Source organism: Pseudopipra pipra, chromosome 13 (genome assembly GCF_036250125.1).
Source record: "Pseudopipra pipra isolate bDixPip1 chromosome 13, bDixPip1.hap1, whole genome shotgun sequence".
NCBI lineage: Eukaryota > Metazoa > Chordata > Aves > Passeriformes > Pipridae > Pseudopipra > Pseudopipra pipra.
This window is the reverse complement of record NC_087561.1, coordinates 5,834,570-5,852,782: the sequence shown is the minus strand read 5'-3', so window position 1 is coordinate 5,852,782 and position 18,213 is coordinate 5,834,570. Positions and strand designations below refer to the sequence as shown.

The window sequence follows — 18,213 nt, the reverse complement described above, 5'->3', positions numbered from 1 at the left end:
AACGAAGCTTGGCGCTTCCAGGATTTGGCAAGAGCTGACACAGCCATCACAGGTGCCCTTTTCATTTATTGAACTGGCTTAGGGTATGTTTGCACATGAGCAGATAAACTCTTTGTCCAACGGACTTCAAACTGGCTGCTGGGCTCCAACTGAGCCCCTCTCATTCACGTGGCTGTTCACATGTCAGGAGGAGCATGAACTGAGCTGAGATCCCTGACTTTTTGTCCTGGGTCCAAGAAGGCTGACAGACTGCTTTTTTCCCAACATGGAGAGAAGCAGTATTGTCTGAACAACCTAAACACACATGATCTTCTCAGCAAAAAGACAACAGTTAGACACTGGTCAGACATTTCATCTTACTGAACTTCAGACCATCACCATCCACCTGACCATGTCACCCTTCTGCTGTTGAACCCTTAGTGATTGGGCACAGGCATTCCCAGTTTAGGCTGTGATTGAAGGAGAAGCAGAAATGAACTCAGGTGAATAAAGCAGGATAGGTCTCCTGACACTTACCACTGCTTCAAAGCCTGTCACACTGAATTCCCCACTAGTGACACTCAAGTTTTGTGTGCAACAAGAGCCACCTTCCCTCGGATCAGGAAGGTGAGCAACTTGTGTTAGCTTTACTCATACACCCCGATAGCTTGTATGGAGAGCAGACAACAAGCTACTGACAAGGATTAAGATTTGGAAAATATCTCCATGACCACTTCAAGAGAAAGTTGCTCTTTTTCACTTCCACAAGAACTTTAACTCAACTCACAGCAGAGGCAGTCTTCAAACATGAAATGCATTCAAGTGATTAACAACTTGAAGGTAATAAAAGCAGTTAATAGACTCAAATCTGCTTGCTTCCCAACCAGCCAGATAACATTAACCACTAGTTACCTTGGGAGAAGGGAAGGGTGTCTCTTTTTCTTTCCCAGAACCACTGATCACAAGCTTGCAACACCCACATTTTAAAGCAAAGCTGAAGGGAACAGCAAATACCTTTTCCAACCATACTAAATTTCTCATAAACCCAGTACAGCATGTCTATGTACTGTGGGTACTACGGGCAGCATTTTGTGTACCAGTTAAAGAGCAACTCACTGTTCAAGGTCCCTACATCCAGCACCTGCTCAAGCCAATGGCCATTTCTGTACTACCTATCATTAATGAATCAATCAAATATTAAAGGCACTGGGGAGAAATTGCCCCGTCAGCCTTACCCATCAGGTACTTTTACAGAACTCTGTTGAGTTACTCCATAGTCAGGGAGGACTGAGAGAGACAGAGATCAGCGTCTCAAAATGCTTACAACACATCGTGAACACTGGAGATATTTCATTAAAACCACTTTACAAGCTATAAAACTGAAGGTCATTTTATGTCTTTCTCTATAAAAGCAGACAGCAGTGTACTCCTCAGCAAAACATATGCTACAGCACAGTTTAAGCAACACACTACTTGAAACTCCTTACAGGGCAACTTACATCCAATATTACTTCTTTGCTAAAACTGATATCCAGTACTATTTCTTTGTTAAAATAACAAGACTTTGAAGGAAAAAAAATTTACACCCTCAAACAATAGAGCCTTCTTAAAAACGTTTAATAGTATCCACTGCACAGTTTTCCTGGATTAATTCATTAGGGAGGTTAATACGTAAGGCTTCAAAGCAGACTTCTAAATTACCCATGGAAAAAATCATGCAAAATCTTACTCTGCTTTCAGCATCGCAGCTTTACGATGAAAATACTAAAACATTTGCAAGACTGGAACACAAAAGCAAGTGTTCAGCGTTGTAATGGACTCGTCTCAAAAACCCGAGCACTCTTCCTCCGCGCCTGACACGGCACTCGGAGTTCTCACCTGCGCCTCTGCCCCGCTCCTCCCAGCGCGGGTCGGGTGGAGGGACGTGGGTTTTACCTGAGTTCGGGCTCCTCCACGTGCAGCTGCCTCTGGGGGACAGAAGTTTCGAAAAGTCGGAGGACAGCAGCAGCGGGACGGGACGGACAGAGAGCGAGCCGGGAACCCGACGGCAGCCCGCTCACCGGAGAGAACAGACGGGCGGGCGCTGCTCCGGCTCCCCGGCAGCTCGGACCCGTCGGCCGGGGCAGCTCGGACCCGGGGGTCCCAAGCGGAGATGCCCTCACGGCTCCGCTGCGGGGCTGCGGTCCTGCCCCCGCCGCCCCCCGCGGGCTCCTGCCCCGCCACCAGCGGGCCGCGGGGCCGTGCGGGGCCGGAGCAGCGGAGCCCGGGGCGCGGTGCGGGGCCGCTCCGCTCCGCCCGCCGCCGCCCCCCGCGCCCGCCCCGCGCTCACCGGCGTTGCGGAGCTTCTTGTTCCGCAGCACGGACAGGATGACCAGCGCGTTGCCCAGCACGTCCACCACGATGGTGAAGATAAGCACGGCCGCCAGGCCCGTGGCGGCCCCCGCCGCCGGGCCCCCCTCCAGCCGGCAGCCCGGGCAGCTCCCGTTGCTCCCCGGCCGCTCCATGCGCGCCTCTGCCCGCGCCGCCGCCGCCGGGGCCCCTCCTCCTCCTCCCGCCCCGACGGCAGCGCTCCCCGCCGGGGCGGCGCGGGGAGGAGCGCACCCCAGGCCCCGCGCGGGCCCGTCCCGGGGCGCTCCCGCCGCCCCCTCCCCGCGGCGCCGCCGCCCTGCCCGGGGCGGGGGCTCGCGGTGCGCGGGGGCTCCGCGCCGCTCCCGGGCCGATGGCGCCACCGCGCGGCCGCGCCGGGCAGCGCCGGGCGGGCCCGGGGCGGGGGGACCCCCGCACCCCCGGGGGGGACTCGCCGACGGCCACTCGGTGCCACCGGCCCCGCAGCCCCTGCCCGCCCGCCCGCCACTCACCCTCCCGGCCGGCCGGGAGCGCCTCCAGCCTGCGCTGCTGCCGGGACGCTCCAGCCCTCGGACGTTTTCCGAGTAGCTGAAGGATTCCCTCTGCCTGTATTTCCCTCTGCCTGTGTTTCCCGCTGCCCCGCGGCTCCGCTCCCAGCCAGCCACCCCCGAGGCAAACCCATCCCCACAGGGACTTTTTTCAACCACTTACGCCACGGAATAATATACCATTCGCTTTCGGTGTAATACCTTTTACCGGTTGCAATGTGTGCGATGCGGAAGCCTCAGCAACAATTTAAACTCGAGCCGGCGCCCTGGCACGCTTCTCAGCCGCAGGAAAACAGCACGCAGCTGGGATTCCCGCAGCCCAGACCCGCGGCTGGGGCTTCCCGGCACAGTCTGTGTTTCATTCCACACCAGCATGAGCGAGAAGAGACCAAGCCTCTGTGGTCAGACTGTGGCCGCAATACTGCAACCACATGAACTCTCAGCTTTGTTTAGAAAACAAAATCAGAACATAAATTTTATGGATAATATGGAACTGTAGAATGGTTTGGATTGGGACGGACCTTCAAGATCATACAGTTCCAATCCCCCAGCTGTGAGCAGGGACACCTTCCACTAAGACCAGGTTGCTCAGAGCCCCATCCAACCTGGCCTTGAACACTCCCAGGGATGGAGCATCTACAACTTCTCTTCCAGCTCTTTTGTAGCCCTTTAGGTACTGGAAGATGCTGTACGGTGTCCCTGGAACCTTTTCTTTTCCAGGCTGAACAACTCCAACTCTCTCAGACTGACTCCATAGCAGGGCTGCTCAGCATCAGCCAGGACGCTGTGCTGAGCCCGGGTGGGGGCAGGACAGAGGGCAGGGGCGCTGGGGCTGCCCATTGCCACCTCCTCTGGCTTCGGCCCAAAGCCACCCCTCTGCGTGCAGGTCAAAGTGCCCAAGCAAACATTAAGCCTGTGTCACAACCCGTCATGGGGGTTTTACAACTGCCCGGTCGAGTGAATCAATAACAAAGCTGAAAGCGAACGCTTTGATGGCTCATTCCCCGCCGGCAGAGTACAAGCAGCAGCACAGCACAGCCGAAAACAGCAGCAAACAGGGTCTCTCCCAGCCTGGTGGTGCGGGTTCAGAGCCAGCCCCGCATCTGCACTTAGACCTTTGATGAGACAAGCTGCCTTAATGTCTCTTTCCCTTTTCCCCATGGCTGGAGACCACTCAGTTTTGAAACAAAAATGGAGTTTTTAAAGGTAATGATCAAAGTCCTGAATTCTCAAATTGTAAAAGAGCATTTTGGCTTGAAGTTGAGCTTCTTTGGGCTTCCTTTTGACTCTGCACTGAATTCTGCATAGTTTTGCAGGTTTTGCATAAACCAAATAATTTTGTTCACAGACTTTCAGCTGCTCTGTGTTCAGGACCTACCTGTGGTACAGAAGCAGGGTCAGCTCATATCGACAGATCCTTTCAGCACCTTTTACTTTCACTCTGCTCTTCCCTGACAGCTTTTGCACCACTTTTAAGATGCTCTCGGGTGGTTTTCGGCTGTGGAGAGCTGGGACGTGACTTCAGAGGACCTGAACTTTATATACAGGTGTGTCGGCAAGAGCACCAAAGCTGCCCAACTTATTTTGGTGCATAATTTATACCTGCAAAAAGCAGCCTTCTTCCACACCTTGGTGTGGGTGCCCTGGATGGGAAGGCCTGCAGAGCTCTACCAGGCACGTGTGCATCTGCACAGTTGCAGCAACTAATCTCTCGTAAGACACTTAGAAGAAATTTTGATAGATGTAGTGAGCAACTAGAGTGATTTAGATGAATGATATTGAGGCTGTTTCCTCCCACCTTCCTGCTAAATGGTCTCCTCACTGCTTCAATTAAGACAAGACTCTAGGAGGCAGTGGCAAGGGAAAAAAATGAAGGTAGAGGTATCAATAAGACCTTTTTAATTACACTTTACTGGAAACCGCTGACATAAATCATACTGAAATAAGAGTATCCCCAGTGTGTTAGAAGAATTTAGGCTCATTTGCTTGTGCAAGGATCATGAACATGATCACAGGAGAAGGCAACTGAATTAGAGTCAGAAACTGGAGCTCTTCAGTACCCAAACTACACTGGGGAGGGTGTGTACCTGTATGCAAACAGGAAGATCAAGTAGAATGTAATCACTGTAAAATATTGAAGCACGATAAATGCACACTCCTTGTGCAAAAATGTCACAGCTTTGGTAATGGTGAGGCTGAGAGGGGCATCACTCCTGCTGTGCCACTCACACCCATCACAGCAGCTATGTGCAGAGAATTGTTCATCCCTCTCTCTGTGCCCCTGCCTCGTGTCCAGGGGCACAAAACACCCCCCCTTCCCAAACCTACCTACCAGGGCACACAGCTTAGTAAGAGTTAATCCAGGTATACTGTAATAAATGAAAGCTTACATAATTGAAAAATAGCTGAGGCATTAATCTTCCTTCTCGCTACCATGAGTCCTCTTTAAAAAGATTATTTTGTCTTCAGAGACAGCTTTAATGCTACTTAATGAATCGCTTATAAATGAAGGATTTTTTTTCTCCTCCTATACAGGGAGAGGCTGACTACTACACTGATTTTGTCACAGAGACAATTAACTTTTGTCAAATATACAAAGACAATGGCTGTTCTCCACAAATACTACTCTACAGAATTTGGCATATTTAAGGCCAATTTGTCTTGCTATTTTGACTGAGCCTGATAAGTGACAGTGACATACCCATTCCCTTTAGCCGGACCTGGGGAACTCCTCATGCTTACCAAAATAATTAGAGGCCCCCTGGGCATTCCCTAGAACAGGTAGGTTAGCACTGGATAAGGAATACCAGGATGGAAAATCCAGAATTCCAACATGAGCTCATTCAAAGGTGCCTTGCTGTCCCACTTCAAAGGAAGGGAGAGACATGAAAATAAAGCAGAAAGACAGAAAATCAGGGCACCAGGAAACCTCCCCCTGAACTTCCATGCTGACTTAGTTGCAGGCAGGGTGCAGGCAAGGTGTCTTTGATCTGTAACTCCCTCCCTGCAAAAGCAGGCACTAGGAGCACAGGGACCACCAGGATCACGGGGCAGGTTAGTGGTTTCCCCAGAGCAAGTAACTCAATTCTGTCCTTAAATCCAGCATGTGTCTGGGAAGCAGAGTTGTTTCCAAACCATTATCAGTGAGGGAATCACCATTATCCACCTGCAGCTCTCTAGCCAAACACATACAGCGGTAGTTCCTCTCTCCCAAACTTTTTCTTGTCCATTTGGACTGTGCAGCTGTTTACTGCAGAGGCAACACAGCTGTCCTGCGCATGGCGTAGGAGAATCCCAGTCTTGGGAAAAACAGCACTGGCTGCTTCAGCAATAAACAGATGAGTACAGTAGCTTGCCCCGAGCTGCCTTCGCAGAACAGATCAACAAACAAGCGGCTCTATTTGTGCCGTCGTGCTTGCCTGGAAACTCCAGACAAACTAATAACCTCGTGTTCAGCCACTTCCCCTCTTTGTCCCTGGAGCAGCAGCCTCACGCAGAGCTCACAGCTCACTCACCCAGAATAGGCCTTTTTGTTAATCGCTCAAAAAGCTGCGGACACAGGCCTGTTCATTCAGCTCAACTGCTTAACACTGCAATCTAAATAAAAAGGGAAAGAAGAAAAACTTTGTATTCCTTTTATACCCTGAATATTAAATGACACCATCAATGTTGCCTTGGGACGCAACATCAAACCACTTCCTTTGCTCCGAGATGGGATTTAGGAAGAATGACTTTGAGGCTGACTTGCCTTTTCAAATCTCCCATTTTTTTCCCCCCATCTCAAACTCGAGGATGCAACATGAATGAAATCAGAATTAGCCTCATTACAAACAAGCAAGGGAGGGTGACCTAGATTCACTCTGCCTCTCAGAAGGAAGTGACGGCAAAAGTTTAAAACCTGTCATACGGGGCTGTCGGCTGCAGCACATTTGGGTCAAAGTTTGTTGCAATCAAGTCGTGCTTTCTGAAAAGGCTTTTACTGGTGGGATGATTTGTATGGCAGAGCTGAATTATTCATGGGATTTGTACAGTCACTGCTAGCAAATAACTCCAGCCCTTCCGATGCGTGCGCAGAAACTCCAGCTCTTCTCTGCAGCGCCATCAGTGGCTTGAACCCAGCTCCGTGTCCCTGGGCACACACGTGCTGGGCATCGGGGCAGCTCTCACCACCAGCTGTGTCAGGCAGCATCCTGTGCTGGGCCAGGTTGGAACAGGTCTTGCTACAGGTCTCAAGGTGCTAGGACAAAACGTGGGGTTTTTCAATGATTTTACTAAATCCTGCCCCAAAAAAATCCCAAATCAGAGGGCCTGCTCCCAGCAAAGGCAGCCTGGTTGTTGTGCAGGTTGCCAAGGGAGGATGTTCAGCCCAGTGGTAGCAGAGGACTCTGCCCAGGTGACAGTCCCGCTGAAGGAAAGATATGGAAATGATCCAGCTGGTGGGGTTTGGGCCTCTAGGAAATAAGATTGGCTACCTTCCTGAGAGCCTGGAGGGAAAGCTCTCCTCTCCATGGATAGTGTCCAAGCAGAGGTGGTTGCTCTTATCTTCAACACCCCCAAAAGTTTGTGCAGCACCTCAGACATTCAGCATGGCTCAGGCACCTTGCCTTGTCAGGCGGGAACAGTGTGAGACAGAAACTGCTGAGGTGCTCTGGGGACTCTCCCCTCCACATTCCTGCCCTTCCCATCCCCTATTTGCACTGCAGTTCACCCAGATGCACACCCACTTGCAAACATTCTGCCTACACCAAGTTCAAGCTGCTTTTCCAGCTGGGGACAGTGCAAGCCATTGCCATTGGCAGCTGCTTTCCAGTGCTAAGGCTGAAATTTGCCACAGTCACCCTCTGCAAGGAGAGAAACAACTGTCTTAAGAAAGAAAAGAGCTTTCCCTTTTCCCCAAGCAGCCCCTCCTGCAGCCTGGACTGTGGGAGCTGTGACTCGAGCAAACTTGAGGAGCACTTGGCTCTAACTGCCTTGCTATGAGGCAGCAGCATGGGAAGGACAGTGCGACACACTGCACTCCAAATATCAAGCTCTTAATTATGTCCCAAACAGCACCTCTGCGCCTGCAGTAATGAGGGCTCAGCTACATCCGCGGCTGTTAGTGAGATCCTGTTTTACTTCATCCTCATTATGGGAAATAGCCTGCTCAGATCCAGCAGCCAGTGGAGATGTTTCCTCTTGTGAAGCAGATTGCTTTCCCCTGTCAATTATGAGTAGAGAGCTCGACAGCTCTGCGCAAATTGCTGGGTGAGAGCATAAATAGGAGGACATGGGAACCGATTATGGTCTTGGTGGCAGGCTTGCTTAAAACTGGCTGATGGGAACACGGGGGTCAAGAGAAATAAAAAGTGGAGAGGGGATGGGGATGATGGCTGGCACAGCAGTGCCATGAAGCCAAGGAGGACGTGTGGTACCCACCTGCCCCTATGGAAGTGCAGCCACCCACAGCGTCAGCGTGGCAGAGTTAACAGAGGGGCTGCAGCCAGTTGACTCCAAAGCCAAAGTTTTTTCCCCAGTGAAGAGATTCCCTTTCCTCAGGCTGCCACTTTGGTACGTATCAGCAATGTGCAGCCCCCAGATGGGAAACTCCGCACCCCTTGGGGACAACTTTCCTGCAGCAAACAGCTGAGTGCCCATCTTACAACGATCACTTTGCTCTGCCCTATAACATGTGATTGCTCAAGAATTTCCACTGGTCTTCAACCCACTCCCCATTGCCTGATCCAATCTTCAGCTGCCCCTGTGCCTTCTGCTGCCACTGTAAGATCCACACCAGCACCCAGCATTTGTGTGAAGCATCACTCACGCTTGCTCTGTCCTGCCCTGCTCTTCAATAGCTCCATCCAGAAACCTCCTACTCGGCATCAGCTCTGCACACTTACACCCGTCAGCATTTTTGCAGGCTCTGCAGAAGGGTATTGATTCCTGCTCATAGAGCAGTTCTGTCTGAAGAAACCCATTGTGTTTGCCTGGGTGGGCCTTGAAAGCTGGCCCCTCTGTGCCATGCAGATCCCTTCTTCACTCTTCTGCTTCTGCAGTGCCCACAGACACGCTGGGAAGTGGGATTGCTCACCTGCCTCACCCCAGCCACTTTGCTTTCCTTCTAGACCCCGCAGGCAGAGCTGCCTGTGATTTATTTCCTTGTATTTAATTCTGCTAAGTCAGAGACACCAGAAATCTGCAGCTGGCAACTCCAGGCTGCTTTCCAGCTTCTCCATCCAGACCTGCCAGCAGACGTTTTCAGTTTTGGTTCTCAGATCTCCATTACAGTCTGGTCTCAAAACAGCAAATCCACCAGCCCTCCAACTGTGCACGTTCGACTGCACAGCTCCTCAAAGCTGCTACAAACGAGCCGCAAGTTCCTCCTGCTCCTCAGGAGAAGTGGGTATCCCTCCGATGTGTCTTTCTTTGGCAGAAAGCAGTACCCTTCGGATCTCTTGAGCACAGTTTGGTGCCTGGTTTTCCCCTCCTCCCTGATTGTAGACTCGTAAGCAAAGACAGCTCCTTAGATCTGGAGGTGTTAAAATTCTCCTTTATCAGTAACTCCACTTACCTCTGCAACAAGGTGAAAACTGTGCTTGCATTTCTGCTGCTTTCCTGGAGAATTTAAGGGACACTAAGCTGTAGAGCATCCGTCCTCCTGCTGCCTTTCCCTCAGCTCCTGGGTGTGCTCTGTCCTCCCCGCAGGCATTTCTGGGCACAGGTTTTATTCAGTCATGGAGAAGAAATGAGAGCTGCAGTTCATAACTCATAGGAAATTTCATTTAAAGTTGAACTAGTAACTTGAAAGAAGAGAGATGGGAAGAAAAATTTGGGATTTGCATGTCTCAGGTTCACCCTACTCTCCTAAAACCTTACTGAAGAAAGCAAATTTGGAGTTTTAACATTAAGTCAGTTATAAGGTTTAACAGGGTTGTACCCACTTAAAATGAAACCCCCAGTAGATGGGATGACCCCCGCTCCAGTCAGGGCTTGTCCCTGCTCCCAACCAGGGGCCAAGTGCTCTCCCCAGACAGAGGGGACTTGAGCCTGGCATGCAGTGTGCACAAAGTAGCCTGAAGGAAAAGGCAAGGCTGCTGAAGGAAAGCTGGATTCAAACTTATCTCTCTGAGATACAGAGAGCTTGAAATTAAATATAAATTCAACTATAGGGAAAGTTGCCAGAGATATTTAGGATTTGTATATGTACATTACATATATATACACATACACACACGCATATATATATAAAGACCAACAAATCCTATCTGTGTGCAACGTGGGCAAGATGTTGCTATAGTAATCTTAATTTTACATTCCTTACATTTAAAAGAAGATTGTGAGTTGTTTGGCACCCAAACTGTCTTTTTGTTACAGCATGTGCTGCATTTAACTTAGTGGGACTCTGTTCTCCGCCTCTTGGAGCTATGGAAATAGAAATAATGACTAACAATAATGTCATCATCATCACTACATGGCAGCCTTGGATTCAGTTTTCTTTAAAAAAAAAAGGAAAAAAAGAAAAAAAGAGGCAGACAGATAAAGAAACAGGCTGTGCACGTTAGCATTGAGTTTAGGCTTGGATGTGGACATGTCCTGGAGAACAGGCATTGGGAGCTGCAGAGGGAACAGGGGAGTCCCGGGTAGGAACAGGAGAGCAGGGGCAGAGGAGCCAGAAGCCATCTCTACCACTGGAATGGGAACATCCTTTTCTCATCTCCCTCAAAGAGCAAAAGCAGACAGTGCCTCAAGGCCACCCCCCAACACCTGTGCCCCTCAGCAGCTACCCCCTACTTTGGTCCCACCTCCTGAGAGGAGTGTGGGGGCTACATAGTGGGCTACAGCTTCCGAAAGCTGGAGACCCAAGCCCTCCCAGGGAAGAGGACTGGCAGCACTCTACCTCCCTGGATCTGTTGGAGCTTCAGGTGGCAACAGACCTGGGGAAGTGTGAGGCTGGGGATCCGTGTGGCCCATGGGCACATCCCATGCTCTGCAGAGACAAGCACTGACTTCGTACATCCTCATCTGACATTGGCTCCCAGGAGCGTTTCTTCTCTCCAGATTGATGGCATTTACAACTGCAGGCATCTTCTCAGTCATCTGTGATCTCTGGCCATGAGCGGGTCTCTTTGGGACATTGAGTGACAAGTGTTGTTACGGTGCCAAGGAGATGGGACTCTCAACTGCCTGTGGCAGGCAGATTGCTGTGAAATCGTGATTTATCTGGAGTTAGATTAAGTTATGTCTCTCTTTCCTGCCTGCCCTGGCAGTGGCTGCATACAGGTGTGCTGTTTTTCTTCCTCTAAACAGGAGAATGCAGGGCCATTTACCAACAGCTAGAGATCAGAAGGTGCCCAAATGTAAACTCCAGGACAAAGCTCATCTGAACATATTTGAAGGAGGGAGCTGACAAGTGACAAACAGCCAGAGCTGAGTTTGCTCTATTTTGGCTTATGCCATTGCTTGGGGGAACACAGGAAGGGAAAACAGGTGAATTATTGTCACCTCCAGACTTAAACAAATGGAGGCTTCAAACAAAATTGCATTGCTTAGACGTTCAGAGAGGGAAATATTTACCTCGTGTGCAGAAATAAATGTTAGAGTTTATGAGTCACATAAAGCCTTTTATGCTGAAAATCCCTTCTGGATGAGGATGGGGATATTTCTCATCGTGGTCTTGATCCATCCAATTTATTTGTGGAGCAAAAGGATCAGTGAGGGCCTTATTCTCCAGAAGACCTGGTAATGGGAAAAGTTTTTCCAGTAGGGGCTGGATGCCCACCTGTCCCTCCCCATTCTGGCCCATGCAGGTACCTTTGCCCACCCAGGCAGCTCCCATCATCCCTGGCAGGACAAGCTCATGCTCCCTCTGCACCAAGGGTTTTGGCTGCAATAAGAGGGTTTCTGTGCCACATGACTGCTCCCCAGAGCCAGGGGGATGGAATGAGACTGCTTCAAAATGCCCTGTTCAGAGGGAAACCCAGGCTTTGGGGCACATGAGAAGCTGAGCAAGGTGGAGCACAGGGACAGGCAGGGTGGGCAGGAGGAGGGTGCTTGCTCTCTCTTCCTGCAGCCCTGAACAAAACCACTTCACCAGGACACAGGATTCCAAACACTGGCATCCATTCCTCTCCCCTCAGTATATTAGAGAGAGGTATGTGTGTACCAATGCATGGATTAATGGATGAGCCAAAGAGGGGCAACCCAAGCCTTTGGGGGTGCTACATCCCAGCTGCTGGCATCACATTCCAGGGAGACACACACCAGCAGATCCTGGGGGAGGTAAAGGCAGGAAAAACTCATTCATATACAAAGGGTTTGGGTCCTTGGGTGACTGGCAGTGAGCTTAGGCAGCACAGAAGGAACCTGCCCAGATTTCTCTGACTTTTGGAAAAGACATTGCTACTGCAGGAACCTCAGGCCTTAAGGAAAACCACCATTTCCTTCATCGCTGATGATTTATTTGGGAAGAAGCCTCATTTTTCACTGATCGTATTAGAAGCACAGAATGGATTACAGCATGGAGTAACCTTGATAGCTGAGAAATTCAGTGTATGCAAATGTGAGCCTTAAATGGCTCTTTCTGTGAAAGATTGCTTGTAGCTGGGATGCGTTTGAGATGTGGCACCAATGAATGGGCTGGTATTTAAAAGCAGAGGCTCTGCCACAAGGTACAACACAAGGTCTACTGACATCTACAAACTGCAGCTATTCCCTGTGAGCACAACTTGCTGTTGTGCTCAGCAGCAAACCTGCTCCTTTTGCTGCAGAGCCCCATGCCCTTCGGGATGCCTGGTACACCAGCACACATGCACCAAAAGACTGTTAAAAACAAACCACTAAGTCACCTGCAGCATCCACGAGCTCTCAGGGCCACCCATACTGTTTCCTTGTACCCAAACTGCAGCCCAAGAATGGCCAAAAAGCAGGACCAAAGGCCCAGGACTGTTTCATCCTCTCCCACCTCCTCCAGCCCCTCAGAACTCAGGCATCACAAGGGAGCAGGTACAGTTGTGAAGAGGAATGAGTTGAAACTTTTGTTTTTCCTGGACTGATGCTGCCCACTGCCTAGATCACCTGGTGCATCCTTGCTTAGGCATCCCTTGTGGACCCAGGCTGAACCCACCACTTCCAACTAGCACAGGGATGGACAAGGATGCACAGAGATGCTGTGCAGTGTGTGGCAGCTGCCTGAAGATGGCAAGCCAGTACTGCAGTTTATAATACATGCAAATAACCCTGCTGGAAGAAGAAGGGGGCTCCCTACAAATAAGAGGGCTATATTTTCTTGGCAGCCCATGTAATGCAGGAGAAGAATTTAAATTGTGGTGTTTATCAAACAAGTCTGAGCCTTTTTTTCTTTCCTTTTCTTTGTTAAACGCTGCCCATCTTACAGAATGTTGAGCAGTGCTCCTGGTACTGCACCAGTTCTCAAGCCCAAATGCAAAGTCTAAGGAAGAAATTGCAATGCATCCTTTGGCACCAGGGAGCCGTAGAGCTAGTGTGTGCATGCAATAATTTATCCTAAGCCTTCTAGTGGCATTTTATGTCTTTTTGCTGTAGTGCTATTACAGCTTTGATTACTCCATTTTTATGTTTGTCAGCACAGCATATGGGCAAGATAATTTGTATTCAAAGTATTAAACTGGTAATGTAAATTATTAAAGACCCAATTCATAAATGCATTACACACCATATGCAGATTCCTTCCCCTTAACTCTCCCCTCCTCCTCCTCCTCCTCCCCATTTTGCAGACCTGGCTTCACACAGTTGGAGCAGGAGCAAGATCACTGCCAGCTCCCACCGCATGGGCACCAGGTTCATCCCAGTGGATTTCAGGTGATCCAGCCTCTTCCTTTTCTTGCTGCCCCCGGCACAACTCATTCACGCCCAGGTGCCTGTTGCCCATCACGTCATCTCACTTTGGCATCTCCAAAGACACGACAAGAGAAGAAACTGTTGCCCATTTTTACCCCAACCATTTGCAACCCTCCAAAGTTATGTACATCTCTCAGCCATTGCAAGGAGGTGTTGGAATGGGCACAGGAGAAGAAGAAGACAACCACTGTGAAGGTCCCACCTCCAGCTCCACACATAACAAGGGCAATGACAACTTGCCTCTGGTCTCATGGCAGGGGCTGCTGTGCCTGCGGGAAATACCCAGCCTTGTGGGCAACAGGTCACCTCTCCCCATGCTCAGCCCCAACAGGATTCCAGCAGCCACTCCAAAGGGCTGGGGGCAGTGAAACCCCCCGATCCTGCAGGGAAATTGGGCTGTTCAGCTGCAACCCTTCTGATAACGGGCAACTCCTTTCAATAGCTGTTTACCAGACCATACACAGCACCATTGTGTTGAGCAGATGCCGTCTTCTGTTTTTCTCATTACCAAGATTTACTGTCTTATAAGCTTATTATTGACCGAGGCTTTAGGCTTCCTTTGGGGCTGAGGCCGAGGGGGATGCGAACTCCCAGCAGCTCCTGTTTGCAGGAGCATCCCCCGTCGAAGCTGGGGAACTGACCTGGGGCTCAGGGCTGCCTCCTCCAAACCTGGACCCTCCACCTCACAGCAAAGGCTTTGCCAGCCCAGAAGAGTATCAGGGAGCTGCAGGGTGCCCCGTCCCTGCCATGAGGCTCCTAAAACCCCTGGGCTCTGCCCCTGGCATGGAGCAATTCCAGTGCATTGAGCTGCTGGCAGAAGAATTGGGACCGTGATGCTTAACTGCACTTAGTCTGTGTAAAATCTGGAGTCCCCCCACAGCACAGACACACCTTTCTGGCCCTGCTTTTCAGGTAAAACATACTCTTCCTCTCATCCTGGGATGAAAAGGAGGATTTTGAATCCAGCTTTCCAGAGGTTTGGCTTCCAGGGTGCCCACAGGTGATGGCAGCAGTGTTGTACCACTCCTCCAGACCTCCATCTCTCCAAACAAAAGGTGCAGCCACACAGACCAAGAGGGAGGATCCTCAGTGTTCTGATCCCAACAAAGGAGATGGTTTACCTGTGTACCCACACACCACCCAGCACCTGCAGGTCGCCCTCAGCAGCGGCTCCCTAAGCTCACACGGAGAAAACATAAGACATCACATTTCAGCCCCAGTAGGTCATAGAGGCGCCAAGTAAAAATGCTGCCAGTGCCTGCCAGGACCCAGCTCTTCTCCCCAGTAAGGTCTTCCCAAATAAAAACAAGGCAGTTTTGCCAAAAACAGGTGATAAAAAAGGGCAGCTCAGCAGGAACCGCCACCCATCGGTGCTGTACCCAGAGCACCACAGGACAGATGAGTTTGTGTGTAGCTGACAGGCAAAACAAGAACATCCCCCACAAACTACAAAAAAATGGAATCGGTGCTTTCCTTCTCTCCCTGAATTTTACACAGCTTTGACATGACACAGGCACGTATTGCTGAGTCAGCACTTTCAGTGGATGCTGCCACACAGAAGAGTCTGCTTCAGGCTGACTCCTCAGTCCTGCTTTAATTCCCTGGGGCATCATGTCCAGCAGCAATGGACACAGTCCTTCAACCAGTCCTTCCCAGGTCCCTACTGCCCTGGTACTTGCCTCTCTTCTGCAGTATTGATTATTCTTTTTAATTAAAAATCCCCCTGCTTTTATCACCCCAAGCATGACCCAAAGCAGCACAACCTCCTGCATCTGCCTCAGGGTGACGCATTCATGCCTGGAGGTCCCCTCTTTATCTTCCCCTCAAGCCACTTTGCTTTGGCTTTGCCAGAAACGGGGTAGGGTGAGAATTGCACTGCTCCCCTGAACAAGGAACCTCTCAGGGCCAGCTTGCTCAGTGTGATGTTTCTGCTTCCCACCTGTGGGCAGGTGGGACACTATTCCAGCAGCAGTGGGTATTTGCTGGGAGCACTGCAAGGCTCCAGCTGTGTACAGCCACATTTAGTGACGTTACAGCTGTGGCCAAAATTGAAGCTGCCAGGGCAGGTTGTCCAGAAAGGGGATGGAAACATGAGCAAAGTGCTGGAGATGGAGGAGCAGAAAGGGAGAACACAACGAGAGGCTGAGAAAGAAATTACTTTTTGGGGGAAAAACAAAACAAAACAAACCACTAGTCCGCTATTTCTGTTCACAACATATTTGTAATTCCTTCTCCAACACTGTGTTTTCAAAAAGGCAGAAGGATTTTTCAACTCCTATTTCATCATCAAATGAAGAAAACTCTGTTCCACCCACACTCTGAGGACCGAGTCACATCCTCCTGCCCGCAGGGATCAGGACAAGGGGCTGGAGGGGAGAGCGGGATGGGGCGGGGGAAGCTGACCCCAGGCAGACAATGCTCCACAGCAGATGCTGGTGGGGGCAGAAGCAGCCCCGTGCTGTAACAGCAAGCTCAACTTTGGGAGAACTGGGGTCTGCACACGGGAAGGGCTCAGAAGCCCCGAGTTGGGTTTCTCTCCTCCTCCCCCAAGCAGTTGCTTTTCTGTTGGGGCTCTGTTTGGGCACCTGTCCAAAATCACAGGGAGCACTGTGCAACCCAGGGCCTGAGCATCCACTGTAACACCAGCCACGGGAGTGTGGGAGGCTTCTCCCCAAAACCTCAGAGCAGCAGGCAGAGGTGGTGCTTACAAACAGTGCCATCGGAGCATGTCCCTCCAGCGTCACAGGGGGAGCTTGAACGCACACATGTCTGCTGGGGAGGGTGGGGTCCTCCGTAAATAACAACAGAAATTGTTATTTTGGAATATATCCACAGAGATCCCAGTTTGCTGTTCATTTTCGGTGCCTATAACCCATATACTGAAGACACAACCCACCCCAGCAGACGAGCTAAACAGCAGGCTTCCAGATGTCCACCCGCTCGCCCATCTCAGACTCCTAATCCTCTACTTTGTCTGAGCTCTAGCTCATTTCTGATGCATTCAGATTATCCAGCGAGCATAACTGCTAGTGAACATCTGAATATTTCCCCCTCCATCTCACATTTCACCTTGGAGGAGAAGTGCCTCACAGAGCCCAGGCCCTTCTTTATCAAGCCAATTAGTGCAACACAAAAGCAGTGAATAGGACCAGGCAAAGCTCAATGGCCTGTAAAATCCCCAATATTTCGAGATGGGCTGAGGCCAAATATGACTGTTTTTTAAAAAAAAGGGAAAGCCAAGGGTGAGTAACCGGAGTGCTGGCCTTTCCAACCACATTAAAGAGAAATCCGTCCAACATGCAAGGCAGTTCATGGATCATAAAGGAAAGTTTACAAACAGAGAGGCTATAATTCCTTCTATAACATTGGAGGACCCAAGTTTGCAAGGAACAAAAGGAAATGATTAACAGGGGAAATATGCATGGTACAAAAAAGACTTTTTAGTCCAAAAAGGGATGTCCATATTTAGAAACACTTGATTCCTGTTGTTAGGGCCTTGCTTTTCCTGAATGTGTTTCTCTCCCATGAAAGAAAGAAGTCACAAAAGGAGTTTGTGCACAGCCATGTCACATGCATGCAGGGCACTGCTGATTTTCCTCCAGGATTAAGGGAAAAATGCAAAGATTCCAGAGCAAGCAAAGAAATAAATAAAAATAATCATGTCCATATTTAGGAGGAGGTTTCCAGCAAACCGGCAGCTCCTCTGGCAGGATCCCGTCTCCCACCATGGGCATCCTGAGCCCTTGTCAGGACCCTCCCCATGGGGTTGCCCAAGCACTCCTAGCAAGAGGGAGGCTCTCACTCCCCTGGGGCTCTGGGGCTGGAGGCAATCCCACTTCCAGATCACAAAGATCTGCAGCTCTGTGCTAGGAGAGGCTCTCATCGTGTGGCTCTGCCACCTGCTCTGGCACAGCCCCACTAACCAAGCATGGCCTGGAAAGAGGTAAATGGGGAAGAGACCCTACCAAAGTGCCTCTGATGGACAGGAACCTCAGATTTGGCAGGATGAGGATATATATGAAGGTGCTTCCCACTGACACATTAACTAACACCTTATCTCACCCCACAGCAGCCCATTCCTGTCCTTGCCATGAGAAGGTGTGTCCAGCCCAGCTGTGGCATAACCTAACTTATTTCATTGGCAATCACCATCTCCATGAGAGACCCAAGCACAAGCAGGAGCAAACATTTCTGGGACCACCCCTTCCCTTTCATCTATACTTGCTGCTGAACCTTATCACACAGGGCCGGCTGTGAAATACTGCACCATATGGTCCCTGACACAGAGAGAGACCCTGTGGGCTGGATGCCGTCTGCTCAAGACCTGGAGACCCGCACCCCTCAGCTGCCTCCTGCTCCCATTTCCCACCTCCATCACAACCATTCAGCCCCACACGTGCCGGCTGGTCCAGCACACTCCTGGAGCAGCAGCTCCTGCATCCCTGTAACCTCCACCCTCACCCCGATGCTGCTGTGAGCACAA

At 50.5% G+C, this 18,213-nt stretch overlaps 1 protein-coding gene across 1 annotated transcript in view; it reads right to left on the bottom strand.

Moving 5' to 3' along the window:
- GPR50 (G protein-coupled receptor 50) overlaps positions 1-2,570 on the bottom strand; it is a 45,487-nt gene extending 42,917 nt beyond the window's left edge. Inside the window, exon 1 of the mRNA XM_064669785.1 lies at positions 2,309-2,570. Coding sequence (XP_064525855.1) covers positions 2,309-2,483 — 175 coding nt within the window. The 5' untranslated portion in view covers positions 2,484-2,570. The remainder of the gene's footprint in view (positions 1-2,308) is intronic.
- Between the last annotated feature and the right edge of the window lie 15,643 nt (positions 2,571-18,213).